The sequence below is a fragment of the Colletotrichum acutatum genome (genome assembly GCF_030867785.1).
Source record: "Colletotrichum acutatum strain CBS 112980 chromosome Unknown BDZ83scaffold_52, whole genome shotgun sequence".
NCBI lineage: Eukaryota > Fungi > Ascomycota > Sordariomycetes > Glomerellales > Glomerellaceae > Colletotrichum > Colletotrichum acutatum.
This window is the reverse complement of record NW_026849046.1, coordinates 173,607-191,064: the sequence shown is the minus strand read 5'-3', so window position 1 is coordinate 191,064 and position 17,458 is coordinate 173,607. Positions and strand designations below refer to the sequence as shown.

At 55.3% G+C, this 17,458-nt stretch overlaps 7 protein-coding genes across 7 annotated transcripts; 3 read left to right on the top strand and 4 right to left on the bottom strand.

Annotated features, from left to right (window-relative positions):
• Window positions 1-622: 622 nt before the first annotated feature.
• BDZ83DRAFT_752663 (uncharacterized protein) lies at window positions 623-1,742 on the top strand (the record flags this gene model as incomplete). Its single annotated transcript, XM_060514232.1, has 2 exons — window positions 623-724; window positions 810-1,742. 2 exons carry the CDS (start codon window positions 623-625, stop codon window positions 1,740-1,742), a joined length of 1,035 nt encoding a protein of 344 aa, XP_060364476.1.
• Window positions 1,743-2,804: 1,062 nt separating this feature from the next.
• Window positions 2,805-3,912, bottom strand: BDZ83DRAFT_752662 (cytochrome oxidase c assembly-domain-containing protein; the record flags this gene model as incomplete). Its single annotated transcript, XM_060514231.1, has 2 exons — window positions 2,805-3,424; window positions 3,555-3,912. 2 exons carry the CDS (start codon window positions 3,910-3,912, stop codon window positions 2,805-2,807), a joined length of 978 nt encoding a protein of 325 aa, XP_060364475.1.
• A 1,817-nt stretch (window positions 3,913-5,729) lies between these two features.
• On the top strand, window positions 5,730-7,311 carry BDZ83DRAFT_752661 (ribosomal protein L13e; the record flags this gene model as incomplete). Its single annotated transcript, XM_060514230.1, has 6 exons — window positions 5,730-5,778; window positions 6,306-6,313; window positions 6,388-6,421; window positions 6,506-6,552; window positions 6,670-6,828; window positions 6,916-7,311. The coding sequence occupies 6 exons, from the start codon at window positions 5,730-5,732 to the stop codon at window positions 7,309-7,311; spliced, it is 693 nt and encodes a 230-aa protein (XP_060364474.1).
• Window positions 7,312-7,903: 592 nt separating this feature from the next.
• On the bottom strand, window positions 7,904-10,249 carry BDZ83DRAFT_578774 (GTP binding protein; the record flags this gene model as incomplete). The annotated part of the gene is made up of 4 exons (XM_060505165.1): window positions 7,904-9,426; window positions 9,507-9,761; window positions 9,817-9,948; window positions 10,009-10,249. 4 exons carry the CDS (start codon window positions 10,247-10,249, stop codon window positions 7,904-7,906), a joined length of 2,151 nt encoding a protein of 716 aa, XP_060364473.1.
• A 1,005-nt stretch (window positions 10,250-11,254) lies between these two features.
• Window positions 11,255-11,686, bottom strand: BDZ83DRAFT_578664 (uncharacterized protein; the record flags this gene model as incomplete). Its single annotated transcript, XM_060505153.1, has 1 exon — window positions 11,255-11,686. The coding sequence occupies one exon, from the start codon at window positions 11,684-11,686 to the stop codon at window positions 11,255-11,257; it is 432 nt and encodes a 143-aa protein (XP_060364472.1).
• A 2,457-nt stretch (window positions 11,687-14,143) lies between these two features.
• Window positions 14,144-15,838, top strand: BDZ83DRAFT_578701 (general substrate transporter; the record flags this gene model as incomplete). The annotated part of the gene is made up of 2 exons (XM_060505157.1): window positions 14,144-15,099; window positions 15,160-15,838. The coding sequence occupies 2 exons, from the start codon at window positions 14,144-14,146 to the stop codon at window positions 15,836-15,838; spliced, it is 1,635 nt and encodes a 544-aa protein (XP_060364471.1).
• Window positions 15,839-16,189: 351 nt separating this feature from the next.
• Window positions 16,190-17,338, bottom strand: BDZ83DRAFT_752657 (aryl-alcohol dehydrogenase AAD14; the record flags this gene model as incomplete). Its single annotated transcript, XM_060514229.1, has 1 exon — window positions 16,190-17,338. One exon carries the CDS (start codon window positions 17,336-17,338, stop codon window positions 16,190-16,192), a length of 1,149 nt encoding a protein of 382 aa, XP_060364470.1.
• Between the last annotated feature and the right edge of the window lie 120 nt (window positions 17,339-17,458).

Here is a 17,458-nt window from a genome sequence, read left to right as displayed (position 1 = left end):
CAACTCTTGCTCCTTCTTCCCTTCTTCCCATCTTCCTTCTCCTCTTTCCGCTCCCAGTCTACAACTATCGCAGCATCGCCTTGCTTAAACTCGACTCAGCCTCCCTTTGCGCGAAGTAGCACGCAGTAGCGACCAGATAGAATTCAATAACCCGCCAGGCCAAATACGAGGTCCCCTCCCTTTACGGATACTTCCTGCCTGTCACTTTTGCACCCGCAGCTGCGCCTACGCCCGCGCCTGCCACCACAACCTTGAACCAACCACCCCCCCGCCCATCCCGGCACCTTCAGTCCGGGGCAACTTGGCACCAACACCCAGCACCCAGCACTCAGCACGAGCGCAAGCACCGCCAGCCTGTGCACGAGCAGAAGAAAGGCAGCCACGGCACACTCGGTGCCATCCATCGTCATTCTGTCCTGTCCTGTCCTGTCCTGTCCATCTTCTCTTCTTCAACATACCGAACGACATAATCAACTTTACATACCAAAATCCGAGTCTCGACGCTTGTTATCGCTAGTTGCGCCTCTGCATTTCATCCGCTAGCCGTTCACCAAAGTCGCATCTAATCCCATTCCATTTACACACACCCATACCGCACCTCCTCCCCACCACGGCCTTCACCATGTTCGGAATCCAGCATCACCCAGACCTAACACGGAAGAGGGGACGTGACGATGAGGAGGACATGCACAATGGCACTCTGAGCTTTGGTGAACACAGAAACGTACGCCATGCCCATTTTTTGCTTGACCCTCTTCTCTGTGATCATCTGGAATACCATGGCTGACTTTTCCCCCCCCGTGAAACAGAAACGCCTTCAATGCCTACCACTCCGAACATCGCCGACGTCCTCGAAGCGCTGGTCTACGCCCGTCATACCGCTCAATGCCGCTCCTTGCACTCTGACACCAGGCGATTCGGACTCGGAGGAACAGCCCAGGTCACACTTCTCGCCATGGTCCTCATCACCCGCACCCATGTCTTGCCAGCCCTCGCCATTTGGTCCGACCGAGCCTGATCGTGACATGGACATGATGGACACAATGTCGCCGCCGCCTATCCCGCAGCAGCACATCCAGTCGGACCAGCCCGCCTCTGTCAACGGCCGCATGCCCACCCCGATTCAGCCAAACTTTTCCTCCCAATTCATGAATGGCGGCTCCTCGGCTCGCGACTGGCGTGGCCCGGGACCCGCCGTCAGCCATCGTACCGGCGTCGTGAATATGGGCCACATGCACGCCGGCTTCGGCAGCGACGAGTCCCGCTCCATTCCCCGTACCATGGAGGGCACCGACGATTGGCATGCTGTCCAGAATCGCCGTCTGCCATCGCCTATTAGTGAAGGCGAGGACTCGGCCAGCCATCTGGGCAGTGGAAGCCTTAGCCCTCCAGGAATGGTCCTCGACAACGGCTTTCCGTCCAACCTGACTGCCCGCTTAGAACAGTCATCTCTCAACGGACACGGCCATCACGATATGGGCATGATGGAGGTGGAGGACCACTCGCACATGATGAGCGATGATCCCGTCACTACCACCATTGACGCCGCCCCCCTTGAAACGACGTCAGCACCGGCAACACCCTCGCCTGGACGCAAGGGACACATCCGATCTAGGCACACTGTCAACTCGTGGACTTGGCAGCCTGGCATGAAGAAGAGCTTCAGTATTGGTTACCGTGCTGATTGCGAAAAGTGCCGCCTCAAGGTGCCGGGCCACTTTAATCACATTGTTGTCTCATAGAACGGGCAAGAAATCGTTTTACCCGATGATTTGGCGTTGCAAATGTTTCCCAAACGGAACAGGCATCGCCCTAAAGAAGAACAAAAACGGAGGGAGTTTGACGAAAGGTGCTTTGAAGAATTTCAAGACCGACAAGCGATTGCATTGATTCAATCAGGATGGTGTGTTCCGGTCGAGTAGACACGGGAATTATGATTTCGGGATGGGGATTTTTCAAAGACATGGAAGTCTCGGCTGGCGGTAATACCACATTTAGCGCACATATTTTACACTCGCTCGGGGCTTGTTGGGCAAGCTCTGTTCTCACGGTTCATAGGTTACCGGCATGTATTATTTGGGATTGGGGAGTCGACTGGCCCGGCGTGGCAGTTTGAGACTCGGCGGAAGCCTGCATTCTTGAAGCGTTTTCGCAGTTGTACATAATGCCGGTCCAAAGGACATAATCAAGCGGCGAAAATACGCCAGCACTGTTCATTGTTCAACTTTGCTCTCCGTATGTGACCATGTATTCGGAGATGAGGAACTCTCGAGAGATGATCTTCGTGCGTGTGTCAAGCAAGTGGCCCCGAGGGGATATAAGTTGCTGGGTACGGGGTGCTTCAAAATGGAACAGAACCTGGCTGTGCAGAGACCAAGGTGATGTTATTTCTCCCTCTTTCCCGCATGCAAAACTTTGTAAAGCCGGACGCCGTCTAATGCACAATCCAGTCTAACACGTATGATACAGTGACACTTGGCAGCCTCCTCCTCTTCGTCCTCCTCACCATGGTAAAAGACGGCCTCTCTACCTCCTCTTCTCTCCCTACTCACCCCCAAATTTTGTACCGACATAGGTGTCCGTCTCTCCGACTCTCTATCTAGGGGTGGAGATTGTCGTTTCTCGTACACTTCCTCCAAAGCCGACTTCTTTCTGTTTCAGTGCACCAGCTATCGTCACATTCAGATACAAAGACCGCGCCGTCCTCCCTCGGTCCACTTCACCCCTTCTTGTGTATCATATTACAACACCGGCCGTCAGAGTTGTCCTAGATTGGATGAACGTGGTGGATGGTGGTGCTTCCTTTACCACCACCCCTTCTTCTCGGCCTTCTTCTCCTCCTGCGGGAGACCGACCTGGTCCAGCGGGCCGCCCCGGCGCTGGTTCTCCCTCTCGCGCTCGAAAGCGGCCTTTGCCTTGTCCTGGAGGAACTCTTTCCTGTCCTCGACGGCGCGCGCGAGGTCCGTGGCGCGGACGCCCGAGGACTCGTCTTCCTCGCTCCAGCTGGTCTCTGCGGCGTCGGATTTGCTGCTGCCGCCAAAGGGCCACCAGCTGCTGCTCTTCTTTTGTTGCGGCGCGGGTGCAGCTTCAGAAGTCGTGGGGAACGCGGGAGCAACCGTCGTCGTCGTGGGAGCTTCGGCGGTCCGTTGCTGGCCTGTACCAAAGATCTTTTCGGCTCCCGTCGTGTGGGTGGGCGCGGAAAGCAAGGGCGGGAGCTTGACGCCCGTCTCGCGGGCGAGGGCGTTTGCCTCCTCGACGAGGGTGATTTGGGTGTCGGTGGCGGTGCCCTTGATGAAGGCGAGGCGGGCGGTGGCGAGGGCGTCGTCTTCCATTTTGCGCTGGGCTTCGATGAAGTCGGTGCGGCGTTGCTTGTTGTAGGTTACCATGTCGTAGACGGAGTAGACGGAGACGAGACCTGCGATTGCTTTGGGGGTGTTAGCCTTGCTTCATCCTCTTCCTCCATGTGTATCCTCTGAGGAAATCTCGAATTGACGGCGTAGACAGTGTCCATTCTCACTGCTCCAGCAATCGTACGAGGGGTTTTATAGACATACCCGTAAACCCGACCAAGCCGAGGACGGTGAACTTGTGCGCGACATCAAAGAAGCGACGGCTGCCGCCAATGGCGCGGTCGAGGCTGGACGTCTGGGCCTTGCGCGCCGCCTCGTGGGCGGCGCGGAGGCGGCGGACGCGGTCTTCGGGGCTCTCGCCCGGTTGCCGGCCGGGGATCTTGGGAGGCTGTGGTGACTTTGTCGCTGGTGTTGAGGATGCTGTTGCTGTTGTCGATGTCCCTGTCGGTGCTGCTGCTGCTGCTTCTGCTGATGTGGGAGAGCTCTTGGATGCGGCGTGCGGGGTGGTCGAGGTGAAGCGCGTTGCGTCCGAGGCGCTCCGGGGGCCTACTCTGGATGCCATTGTGAAAACCGTTCGAGGGGGTGGGTGATGGATCCGTCAATTGGCAATTGAACAATCGTTTCGGCTGGGGGAGAGGGATGGTTCGGGCAGATGACGGTATCAGGGTCGTCGATTCGGTTTTGCCTGTGAGGTCCGCGACGTTACGTTGTCTCTCTCTCTCTCTCTCGGAACACGGGGGAATGGGACGGGGGGCGACGCAGAAGCCGAAAAAAGCACTTGTCATGAGATTTTTTGGAGCTCTGGGAATTGAATGGGTCCCCTTGGGCCTGGGCTGCATGGTTTTTTGGAGCGTTGTGATTGGTGCGGCTTGTCCCGGGGTCTTTTCTCGTACGACGACGGGCCAGCTGCTCGGGAAGGGAGCTTTTCGAGCTGTCACGTACCCGTATGGCCAGTTGGGTCAGGCTGGAGCCAGCTGGCGGATCATCAGTCGTCGACGAAGGATATTTCAAGGGAGTCGAGGCCAATTCACTCGTGGCAGTAAGGCGATATCAGGAGAAAATGTTCTTTTTCAATGACAATCGGTCAAATTTACGTACAACGAGAGCTTCCACTGCTGCAGATAAATATGGCGTGGATTGAGCGTCTGGCCAGATCTGAAGAGATTGCAGGTAGCCCTGGTTCGAAAGAAACATCTACGAACTGCCAGGGCATCGGAAGCAAGTTCTGCATGCTTGGAGGACACACAATTGACGTCTTGAATTTCTTCTGAGCTCCCTCGTAGCTTGATAATCACTGGGGCATGATGGATGGCCACCTGGACAAAAGTCTGGTCTGGTTCATGATCCGAGGCGCAGCTCAGCTTCCTCTAAGCCGCGATTTACGGAATTTAGGAGTCTTGTTGGGTGGAGATTCGCAGCGCGGAAACGGCCATCGACGGACATAGACATTCGAGGGGGAGAAAGCTTTGCAAGCGATACTTATTCAACACAGCAGAAGTCATTCACGAGGGGCTCTTCTTCATGACCCTGCACCAGGCAGAGCGCACAATGAAAAGGGTTGAAAATCAAAAATTACAACAGCGATGGCCCCGAAGGACTATCGAGAGAGGAGGGCTCCACGATGTGCAATGCAGGCATCCCTCTCTGCGTACCGGATTTCATGATCCCCAGTACACCCATCAAGGTAAGTATGAAGAAGAAAAAGAGGAAAGGAGAGGAAAGGGGAGAGGACAGCGGGGCTTTATATAGGTCTACTGCAATCTCCCAAGGTGCGCCGCAATCAGTAATGGGAGGTAGTTAGTGTCACGTGCGCAACGACCCTTTTTCGATGTGCCTGAGGCGGAAGGGAAGAGTTCGATTGGAGGGGAGAAAGAGTACGTATCTGTTTATCGATGGATTCCATCAAATTCAACCACGGATGGGAAGGAGCACACTGGGGCAGAGGGGCGCCTAAGTGACAGCACCTGCTGGAGTCGAGCTACCAAAGTATGACATGGCGGGAAGGTACCACCTCGAAGATGGGGGGTAACATTCTGAGGCGACAGGTCGACCATGGGAAGGAGCGTCTCATGAAGAAATAAGGCAAGCACTGAAGCGTCTCAGTGACTACTGGAGCAGGTGCACTTTGGCTTTCCGTAATGTGGATGATATCAAGACATCGAAATGGAACTTCGAGATACTCTGCATCATCAGTCCGTATTTGCCAACAAGAAGGGTTGACGGCCTCACGTGAGACTTGTGCCAAGGTATGCCAGCTAAGACGGGGTATAAAGAGCTGGTGAAGGGGATATACACGTATCTTGCAAAAACAAGTGAGCACTGAACAGAGGGGTTTCACCAACAAACACAAACACGCCCTAGCTGGGCGTGTATTTCAAGATGTTCGGTGGAGCTGCCGTCTCATACTTCACGAAACAAATCCTTCGTGGTACATTATGATCTTCAGAGCACTGAAAAAAAATGAGAGATGTAGTGGCTAGCGAATTTGGCAAAGTGGTAGATGGATGGGCGATTGGACGCAGTATCCAAATAAATTGCCCTAGTGCGATCAAGCCTTCGTACTAGGAGATTGAAGACGACGATATCAAACATAGAATAGGTACCTACGTCGACGGCTCCATGGATCGCATGAGTGCTCTCTCATGGGTAAAGTGGTTCCCGACAGCTGATATCCACTTGTAGACCGAAAACTCATCGCCTCAGCCACAAGATGAAAATCCGGAATAGGGTTCGGCCGTCGCCTGTCCTTCACGCTGCCGGACCAAGTGGATCCCACAGCCAATGAACAATTGCGACCGTCCCACCCCAAAAACCTCCAGTACGTACTGGCCCTTCGTAGGGTTTTCATGCCCTCCAGAGATTTTGACTCGTCCCTCTCAAGGAATTTTCGAAGCCTGCAGCAGCATCTCGACGACGGCCCATCCGGACTACTAACCCCTTGATCGCGCAATACAGGCACAATGGTAAGTCGATACGCCCACGAGACTCGCCATTGATGGCGTCGCATCGCAAATACTGACATTTGACTTTTTTCCAGGCGATCGCACACAACCAGCAGATCCCCCACAACCGTGAGCACCCCTCCACGCGAAGAGCGACGATTGCGAAGACGACGACCATCGAGACACAACAGAGTACTGACACCATTTGACCAGACTTCCGCAAGGATTGGCAGCGCCGGGTCCGGACGCACTTCGACCAGGTATGATTCTTTTGAGCAGGATACTCCTTATTTTCCAACCCCGGGGAAACAGACGAGATCGGGAAAAATGGAAATGGCACAAGAGGAATTTGGATCTGACTTGGAACATCACAACAGGCCGGCAAGAAGCACAGCCGCCGTGTCGCCCGTCAGGCCAAGGCCGCGAAGGTCGCTCCCCGTCCCACCGACTTGCTCCGCCCTGTCGTGAGATGCCCTACCATCAAGTACAACCGCAAGGTCCGTGCCGGCCGCGGTTTCACCCTGGACGAGCTTAAGGTACGATACTGAACCCCGCGAGGCACGCCCGGTGCCAGGAAGGACGAAGATTTGGGAAAGTTTTGAGAGTTAACGCGAGACTGCTAGGCCGCCGGTATCCCCCGCCTTTACGCTCCCACCATCGGTATCGCCGTCGATGGCCGCCGCAAGAACCTGAGCGAGGAGTCCCTGGCCGCCAACGTCGCCCGCCTCAAGGCCTACAAGGAGCGCCTCGTCGTCTTCCCCCGCCGCTCCAACAAGGTCAAGCAGGGCGACTCCAAGGTCGACCTCTCCAAGACCGAGACCGTCAAGTCCCTCTCCGCCGCCCTCCCCATCGAGAAGGCCGCCTCCGGCTTCTCCGAGATCTCCAAGTCCGACCTCCCCAAGCCCATCGAGGGCGGTGCTTACCGCAAGCTCCGCGACACGAGAGCCGAGGCCCGCAACCTGGGCAAGAAGGAGAAGCGCGCTCGCGACGCGGCCGAGGCCGAGGCTGCCAAGAAATAAACGCAGCACGTCTCTGTCTTTGCTACCGCTGCTGCTCTGCTGTCGTCTCTTGTGGTGTCGGGGGGCTTTGTTTGATGCTGCGGCTACTAGTGCAGCTAAGCTTAAGCTGCTGCATGGAAATGGGATTTTCGGCTGCTGCTTTCGACACATCAAAAACACTTTCGGAGAAGGGAAAAAAGTTCTTCGAAAGTCGGGTTGTTTTCTTCTGGCCTGGCGTGGGTTCAGTGGATTGAGATACTCTCAGGACAAGGTCATAAAGAAATTATTGCATTGATCACGCCCGCTTGTGTCGATTGCTGCCCCCCCTACACACTCCCCCAAGAATTTCCCCGTCGTCTAATCGACCGGGCGTAGGAAGACGCATCGTACGAATACGACGTGACGTGTATCATGGGTTAAAGGTGACAGGAGTAGACTAAGGATTGATTCGATTGCTTTTCCAATTGTGGTTCCATTCCGTGATGCTGTGATCTGACGTTGGTCTATCTTGTGAATTTAGTTGTCTCTAGACATTTCGAGTATGGCTTCTCGCTTTACTTGGATCGACGTAGAGGAACAGCGTGACCAGGCATCATTTGCTTTCATATCTCAACTACGCTTTGCCCTTCCCCTTCTCATCAGCCATCAACTCACCACCCTCCTTCAACATCTCCTCAAACGCGGCCCTCCTAACAGACGGCAATTCATCAGCGTGCCTCTTGACAAGCTCCGACACCATGACCAGCCCATTCTCCCGATCAACCTTCTTCATCCCCGCCGCCTGCGACGGATCAGCCTGCTGCGGCTCCAGCCCAAGACCCTCTACCATGGCAGCATTATCTCCACCGCTGACAACCACCGCTTGTCCATCACCACTCGCTGCCGTCGTCCCCTCAATGGCCTTCTGATCCGTGCCGTTGCTGCTATCCTCCCCAGAAAACGTCCTTCCGGTAACAGCCTCCGTCAACGCCTCAAACGCCCCAGGAACCTGCAGCGTACGCAGAACCACATCGGCCCCGTCCTTGGCGCGACACATGAGCGCGAAGACGAACCACGCCTCGCTGCGTAGCACGGGGAACTTTGTCTGCGTGACGAGGAACGCGAGCGCCTTGTTCAGGCTCGGGTGCCGCCTGTAAAACTTCTCCCGACGCTGCGCGCCGCCGTCGCCTTCTGCCTCGGCCACGGCCGTCGCGGGCAGCGGGTTCTCGGGGCGGAAGACGTAGCCGTCCTCGGAGGGGTCCCAGTCCGGTAGGATGGGCGGGATGGGCGCGGTGTGCAGGACGCGGCAGACTGCCGCGGCGGCGCGGGCGGCTTCTGTTTTTGTGTGTTCTGCGTCGGTGCGGGATACCATGTCGAGGAGGCGATGGAGGTGTGTCGTTTCGTGGGAGGGGGATAGAGGGTCCGGGGAGAGGGGCGCGCAGAGGCGGCGGACGTTTGTGGGTGTGTTTACGAGGAGGAGGCGGGTTAGGGAGACTGCTGTGAACTGGACTTGAGGGTTTACGTCGAGGGACCAGATACGGGGGAGGATTTCTGGGGAGAAGAGGCCGGCGTCGCCGAGGACGGGTTTGTTCTGGGAGGGGATGGCGAGGTTTTTGGCAAAGGAGAGGGCGGAGTGGAGGAGCATCGTGTCTGTTGCTTTGGCGAGGAGGGCGGCGAGCGGGAGGTGGACGGCGTGGGATTTGACGAGGGCGTAGGAGGCTTCGTCTGAGCGGGCGACGTTGCCTAGGCAGAGGCAGGCCGCGGCCTGGAGGTGGGTGTTGTTGGGCGTGAGGGTGAGCCAGCTGTAGAGAGTGTCAAGGACGGGGGAGCCGATGGGGTGGTGGAGGGCAAAGTCGTCTGCGTAGGAGACGTCTGCGAGGATCTGGATGAAGGATTGCGGGAGGGATTTGAGGAGGACGGCGGCGTCTTCGTCTTCGACGCGGAGGGCGTCGAGCTGGGTTTGGAGGTGGTAGAAGGTGGCGAGGAGGACGGGAACGGAGCCGGTTGCGATGAGGGCGGCTTGGATGGGCGCGTGGGTTAGGTAGGCTAGGGCGACGGCGGTGAGGGAGACGAAGTCTTCTGCGTCGGTTGTGGGTGTGAGGGCGAGGGTGAGGAGGATGGTTGGTGTTTGCGGGGGTGCAAAGGTGGCTTCAGTTTCTGGGTGAAGGGAGTGAGCTTTGTGGTTCTTCAAAGATGACTGTGTGAGTGAGGGAGGGGGTTGGGTGAGTGAAGCATACCATGTGTGGCGAGCAAGGCGAGGATCTTGCCAATGATACCCATGAGATGCGGCGCGTTGGCGAGGCGTGGGCTGGTGAGGAGGTTGACAAGGTGGAGAGTGAGCGAGGAAGAGCTCGCTTGGATTTGGGCGGGCTCGTAGTCGACGAGGATGTTGTATAGGACTGGCACAGCGAAGGGAAGGGCGGTGTCGTCGGTGAGAAGGGTGATGATGGAGGTGATTGCGTTTGATGCCACGACCCTTGCGCGGTTTTCGTCTAGATATTGCGTTAAATTACTTTCCTGGAGAGAATGTGTGAACAAGCTTGGTACCTGTGTCGGCGCATGAGTTGCCGAGTAGACGAAGAGAGTGCTTCTTCAACGCCGGTCTGAGGTTCTCCGTGGAAATGACGGTGAGGAAGAAGTCGACGATGCCCGAGTCTCCCAGAGGCAGTCTCCATGATGCTGTTAAATTTGTTATTATAGATCTTCTCAAAATCGGTAGTGTGAATCAAGGGGCATCACCATCTCTGCTTCCATCGCCCAGCTTCTCCGCAACAAGGTCAATCTCTTGACTGCCACTGTTCCATTGCTGCTGCGCAGTGAAGAGTACATCGCCCAGCAGTGCGGTCCTGTGCGCGCGGCTCTGATCTACGGAGCCCGGGTCAGCCCAGGCCGAGGCGGACGAGAGGATGTTGGCGATGGCGTCTGGCGTGAGAAGCTTGCCGCCTTCCAACGACTGTTGCTGGGATGCTGATTCAGCCATGGCAAATGGTCGTGATATCTAAGGGTGTCTTGTCTCCTATCCAAAGATGAACTCAGCTAGAAGAGAAAAAGGGGAAAAGGCCAACCAGCTTATAAGTGAATTCCTCACTCTAAGGTAACTCGAAACGAATGGCAGAACTGGTTTAGTCGTCCTCCTTGTTGCGTCGTCTTGTGCTGCCCGGAGATGGGATGAGCTGCGAGATGCTGCGGCCGGCGCGAGTTCCTTTCCCTTTTGGTGTGGGCGTCGTTGGTGGTGGGGTTGTAGTTGTCGCAGGTGATTGGCTTGCGGGGGTTTGTGCGCCAGGGTGGGTCCTTCGGAGCTTCGGCCATGATTTGTGACGGCCCTCTGCCGCCTGCCGCCTCCGGGTGACGGCGTCTGCTCCGGACTCGGTATTTTGTTGGCAGTGTTCTATTTCAAAGCTTTTTAGTCATTGTTGGGATCTGGTTAGAACTATGAGGCCTCTTGTGGCATTATTTCAGAACTCTCCGCTGGCGTTGGATGCTAGGACTGCGACGTATTCTTTGGTTACTGTTTTGGTTTGGAAACAACAGAAAAAGCAATAGGAAATCCACGTACATTCAACACCAAAAAGAAATTACTATCCAGTAGCATGAAATGAGTCATAAAACATCCGAGAATTTTATAATATCTTTTATCTGGTGGTCAAAGAAGTCTTCAGTTATGTCACTTCCGCCGGAGGATGAGACTAAGAGACCCTTTGATGAACGCATCAGATGCTGGCCATTTCACTTCAATCACCTCGGTATAGTGTTTCGATGAGAGAAAGAAAGTGAGATATTACAGACAGAACAAGATGAAATGAGATAAGTGCTTATCGTACAAAATGAGTGTGATGATTGGCTCTACTGGAATGATGAAAAGAGCTTCTCAGCTTAATAACTGAAGATGGAGCGAAACAAGTGAGATCCATGATAATCAATAACAAGTTTACAGGAAGGAAAGACAGATTTAAAGCACGACATTTCATAGATCGTTCAGACCCTCTCAGTGACAACTACACCCACACTCCTTGGCATCCTTGCAATCTTTCCCACAAGCAGACTGCTCCGCGGGCGCGCACTGCTCCTTGCCAGAACACGTCCGCCAGTTCCCGTGCCCGGCATTCCACGCCGTCCAGCACCAAGTGCCCTTGCTCCTATCACACGACTCCCAGCAGTAGCCCTTGCTGCACCCGTACCCGTCGCCGAACCAGCACTCGCGGGCCTGCAGGTTCGGAGACGAGCCGAATTTGAGGGTCAGGGGGTGCTCTCTGCACTTGCGGATGTTGGCGGGGTCGACGTTGGTGTCGAGGGAGGAGGCCGTGTAGGACATTACGCCGAGGTCGCCGCATTCTTCGGCGGTGGTGGAGGCGATGCCGGCTAGAGCGGGTGGGAGGTTGGTGGCAAGGGCGAGGAGGATGGCGGTTGTGAATTTCATGGTGGCGATCTGGGATCTTTGTTAGTGAGGCGAAAATTTGGTGGGACTAATTGGGTTCTCACGTTGTTTTGCAATACCGAATCCACAAAGCGTGATTTTACTATCTCCTAATACTCTCTTCTTGTGAGCTGCCCTATCTAGCTCCTGCAGCTTGGTCCGGGGAACGATATTGTATTTGTAACAGAAACTCGTATCTCATCAGGGTCCAGTCTTCGTAGTCGATACATAATGAAGGGTAAACAACTACATGCTCATCTCACAGTCACACTCTTAGCTCAGGTAAACTTAAACGTTGCGGTGAGGATGATGATGCCTCATCGTGCACAACATTCTTTCAAACAGGTAATCGCCAGACTATCCGTCAGAATGTACAGCCCCAATGTAAGTAATCGTGTAGTAATTGGTACGAGGGCAATCCTTCTTATGATTCAGTCAGCGTTGTGTAAGTATGCCAAGATGTAAGCGATTGTACTCATGTTGATCCTTGGAAGAGTGATCGTAAAGTGTCTGAGATAACTCCATTTACATACAATTGACTCGTAGCTTGGCAACACCCACGCAACGAGGCCTCCGTGGGGAGAGATCGAGTAAGGTAGAAAGAGTTAAACCTTTGTCTTTTCCCCTGCTTCGCCTGACACTCAAGAAAGGTGGTAGGCCTATGTGATTGCGTCGCCTTGAATTGCGGACTGCGAAACGCAGAGTAAGGGCACTTCGAGTCGTGTTCTTCGCCAGGGCAGCCGGCAGCTGAGCTGACGCCAAGCAGTCTCATTTAATCAAAGTCGGTGAATTTTTTGAAACACTCACTCGACGAACTCAATTGAGGTGTAAGCCTTGTACTAGCCCAAACTCGCTAGGGAACTATAGTAGGCTATTGGAGTGACCACGTATTTCAGTGCTTTCACTGCAACACGATGCCACCCGTCGCGCTACACATCTCTCTGGTCGGATAAAAATGCGATGAAAGTCAGTTCCAGCTACTTTCACCAAAGAGGCAACACAGCATGGTTGCAAGAGGGCCATTTCACAAGCGGGTGAGCCTATTTGTGTTTCGGTAGTATGCGGGCATGTGGTCGCCGATCAACGTGGGCGAACAAATATCTAAGACAAAAAAAGCCTCTAAGAAGCCATCAGTCGGAAAATTATGTAGCAAAGTAAGTTGTGGACCAATGCGGTAGTTTGCTGTCAGGAAAGTAGTCTGCCTCCTGATCGGAGACCTTGCTGCAAAGGGCCGAACGGCGGATGCTTCACACCGCTCCACCAACCAAGATAGTTGGGCTGTCAGCTTATAAACATTTGTTGGCCATATTCTGCCAGCATGGACGCGTATCACCCATTAGAACAATCAAATCCGGGTATAGCAACGGGGTTCGTTGGAGTCCCACTGCGTCAAGCAAACAACACTGCATGCTGACTGTGCACTCTGTCTCTCGGCGCCGGTGACAAGAGGACCAGTAATGGCTCGCCTGCATGCTACAATAACTATGCTTTTGGCTGCGGAATTCTCAACATTGGTTTCTAGTGAACTGTCTCCATCAACGTATTGCTGGTTGTGGCTTGTGCTCAAACTTGAAGGCGGTACTGGTGCACATAGCCCGGAGCGACCTCGCTTTCAAATAAGGCGAACCCACCTTTAAGAGAAGGCCATCTGTGACGTAGTATGGTTCGTCTCTTTGAAAAAGCTTTCGCTTCATACCGCTAGCTTGCGTCGCACCCTCCCGTGTCTCGGCATCTCGGCATAAGACGCCCGTCGAACACGCCGTTGCCCGGGGTATGGGGATACCGGGGGATGGGTCTCCCGAGGTTCAGTCAAGCACCGCCGGCTCTTATTCCCCGAAGCTGGGCAACGAACGACCGGGGGCCGACTCCTGGTGTGATGAGGAGTCGAAAGCGTCGCATGAGGAGAAAGACACCCCGGAGCTCGAAGGAACAGAGACTCGTGAGGAGAAAGAGGAGGAACCTGGGGTAGATCTGGGGTAAAACCTCTTAACTCCACGTGATGCTGCATCGGGCATCGGGGTAAAGGCCTCCCCGGCGCTGTTTGGATGCGCACCAACAAGCGTCGCCAGCCACCACCATTCGAACAAGGCCAACTTGTGACAGTCTACGGATACCGGCGCAGTGGTCTGATTCAACCTTAGCCTCCTCCGCGTTTGTCTGGTAGCCGGGGTAGGTCGCTGCTTGCCCATGGGGAAAACTTGAAAGGGGGCATCGGTCAATGTACTGGATGGTAGGCAAGCCGGCGCTATCCCGCATTCGCATCGCGACTCCAACTGTTCCCAAGGTCCAATCTGTCAGTTCGTCTCGAGATATAAGAGGACCGTTGCGCCGGATTCACTACTACCCTGCAGGCCCGCAAACCAGCAGCCGTCAATCCGACTCGGTTTCTCAAAGAGAGAACGACGACAAAGTTGACAAAGACAACTCACTCTCTTCGACGAGACGATGACAACATCAACAATGGCAAAGCCTGTCACCGAAGAGGTCCACTCGCCCGGTGCCGACACCGACGACTTCCAGGGCCTCGTCCTCAGCGATGTCATCCCTCGCGATCGTAAGCCGTGGTACAGCGACTGGACCCTGTGGAAGCTCAATCTCTTGCTTCTCAGCGGTCTCCTGACCCAGACGGCAACGGGCTTCGACGCCAGCATGCTCAATGGCATGCAGTCACTCCCGCAGTGGCAAGAGTTCTTTGGCGAGCCGAAAGGAACGCGCCTCGGCGCCATGACCTTTGGCCCCAACGGCGGCGTCCTGATCTCCATCCTCGTCTCCTCTCAGCTCTGCGACTGGCTTGGCCGCCGGAAGCCCATCTTTGGCGGCTCGATCCTCATCATTGTCGGCTCCATCATCCAGACCTGGTCTCTCAACTACGGCATGTTCGTCGCCTCCCGCTTCATCATCGGCTTCGGACTCGGCATCATCTCGACCGCCGCCCCACCCCTGCTGTCTGAGGTCACGTACCCTACCCACCGCGGACAGGTCGTCTCCTTCATGATGGTTTCGTGGCCGCTCGGTGCCCTCATCGCCGCCTGGGTCACGTTTGGCACTTTCAAGATGAGCAACTCGTGGGCGTGGCGTCTTCCCAGCTTGTTGCAGTGCGTCTGCTCCGTCATCCAGGCGTCTCTCGTCTTCTTCTGCCCTGAGTCGCCCAGATGGCTGATTTACAAGGGCCGTTACAAGGAGGCCAGGGACATTCTGGTCAAGTGGCACGGATACGGGGACCCCAACTCCCGGCTTGCTCGCTTCGAGATGGCTGAGATCACGGCCACGCTCGAGGTGGAAAAGGTGCAGAAGAGGTCGCGCTGGGCGGAATGGATCTCTACCCGCGGTAACTGGCACCGCTTGTTCTTGGCTCTGTACATTCCTGCCATGCTGCAGTGGTCTGGCAATGCCTTGACCTCGTACTTCCTCTCAAAGTCAGTCCAGACTCAAACACCCTTTTTGCTTCGTCTCAATTGCTAACAAACTTCGTCTAGGGTGCTCAACTCGATCAATGTCACGGACCACAAGACCCAGCTCCTCATCAACGCCGGACTACAAATTTGGGGTTTCCTCTCGGCCTGCGCCTTCGCCACCATGGTGGACAAGTTTGGTAGACGCAGACTCTTCCTCGTCGGCATGTCAGGCATGGGCGTCTCCTACATTATTTGGACAATCTGTTCCGCGCTCAACCAGGAGACCGGCTTCAAGCACATGGGCTACGCGGGTGCCGTCCTGGCCATGATCTTTGTCTTTTCCTTCTGGTACCACGCCTGCTCGCCCATCGGCGCGACCTACATCATGGAAGTCACGCCCTACTCGCTGCGCGCCAAGGCTTCTATGCTTTACCAGCTCACCGGCAACCTGGCGGGTGTCTACAACTCCTTCGCGAACCCCGTTGCCATGGAGGCGATTGCGTGGAAGTACTACATTGTGTGGTGCGTGGCGATTGCCATTCACCTTACTCTCATCTACTTCTTCTTCCCCGAGACCAAGGGACGGTCTCTCGAGGAGGTGGCGGAGATCTTTGACGGACCGGATGCGGCAGTGGGAACGAATGCTATGAAGCAGATGGGACTTGATACGCATGCTGATGCTGCTGTTGACTTTGATAAGGATACCCACAAGGGCTTGGATTCATCCAAGGCTACGGTCACCCAAATTGATAGGACGTAGGCGGCTAGAGGAGGCTTCCCTAGCATCTCTACCGTTGGATATAGCTCTCAGCTGTAGTCAGCAATTGAAGCGTAATTTTGAGCAAAAACAGCGTGTGCACGTGAATCTTTGACGCCTAGAGATGAGCGATGCTAGCCAAGATGGACTTCTGTGAGAGGATCATTTCAATTATCACTTCGAAGCTGCTAAGTTCCGTCGAACGTTCGGCAGACGCATTCCTAGGGCTCCAGCAAGGAGGACAACTGTCGGATTACCGTATTGATGCACTCATACGAATTAAGGATTCTTGTCATCTGGTTCGATGAGACACGACTTCCATTACACTTTTGATCTAGCTTCTATCTACCTAGCTTAGATACTCGTCTGCCTGCCTGCATTCGGGAACGACATTTGTGATGCGCGCGCCAGCCTAAAGGACTTTCCAGTAATGTTAGGGTCTGGGCCCAAGAAGTTGCCAGGGAACCCAACATCGAAAGGCTTGACGCTTTCCAAGAACGCAATCTGCTCATCCGTGAGTTTGATCTTGAGCGCATCGATATTGGCCTTCAAGTGCTCGACCTTGCGCCCGCCCACGATGGGAATCACATTAGGCGCCTTGCTGCGGACGTAGGCAAGGGCAATAGCCGTCACGCTCTCCGTGCCGTGCTCGCCCGCCACCTTTTCCAGCGCCTCGCTCATCTTGATCTCCATCTCCGTCTGCTCGCCGGTGCTGACAAAGGACCGCAGACCCTCGCCGGCCTTTTTGCGCTCTTCCAGCGCCTTTTTCGACTGGAACTTGCCGGAGCCCAGCACGTCCCACGGGCACAGGGCCATACCGAAGGTGTGGGCCATGGGGAGGATGTCGCGCTCAAAGTCGCGGTGCATCACGCTCCACCGGCCCTGGTACACGCTAAAAGGCGTCTTGCCATGGTCGACTGCGTACGTGTTGGCGGCGCTGACGACCCAGGCGGGCGTGTCTGAGATGCCGAGGTAGAGAACCTTGCCCTGCTCTACGAGGATGTGAAGAGAGTCCATGATCTCCTTGATGGACGTCGTGTAGTCCCACCAGTGCAGGTACAGGATATCGATGTAATCCGTGCCCAACTTCTTGAGCGAATCCCGGATGCTGATGTGGAGACTGCGGCGGTGGTTGCCCGTGAAGTTGGCCGTATGGCCCTTACCCAGGGCGTGGCTCTGGTAGTCCGAGGTGTACTTTGTGGCCAGCACAATCTGCTCTCTATTGCCCCTCTCCTTCATCCAGTCGCCAATCCACTTTTCTGACTGCTCGTCCTGGTAGCCGTTTGCCGTGTCGATGAAGTTGCCGCCGGACTCGACGAAGGCGTCGAGGAGCTTGTAGGATTGCTCCTTGTTCATGGCACCCATTGCCTCTGCCCAGGCTTCACCGATGGACATGGCGCCGAGAGCCAGCGGGGAGACGCGGATGCCTGCGTTGGGCGAGAGGACGCGGAGCCTGCCTAGCTCGGTGGGAGGCTCCGGCGCTTCTGCCATGAAGTTGGACATTGTGATTGTGGTTGAGCAAGGTTTGAGTGGTGTTGATTAGATGTACTGATGTGCTCTCGACAAGTCCTTATGAGAGGCTGGTGATACTGAATAAAAACCTACAACCGAGAGCCTAGATAC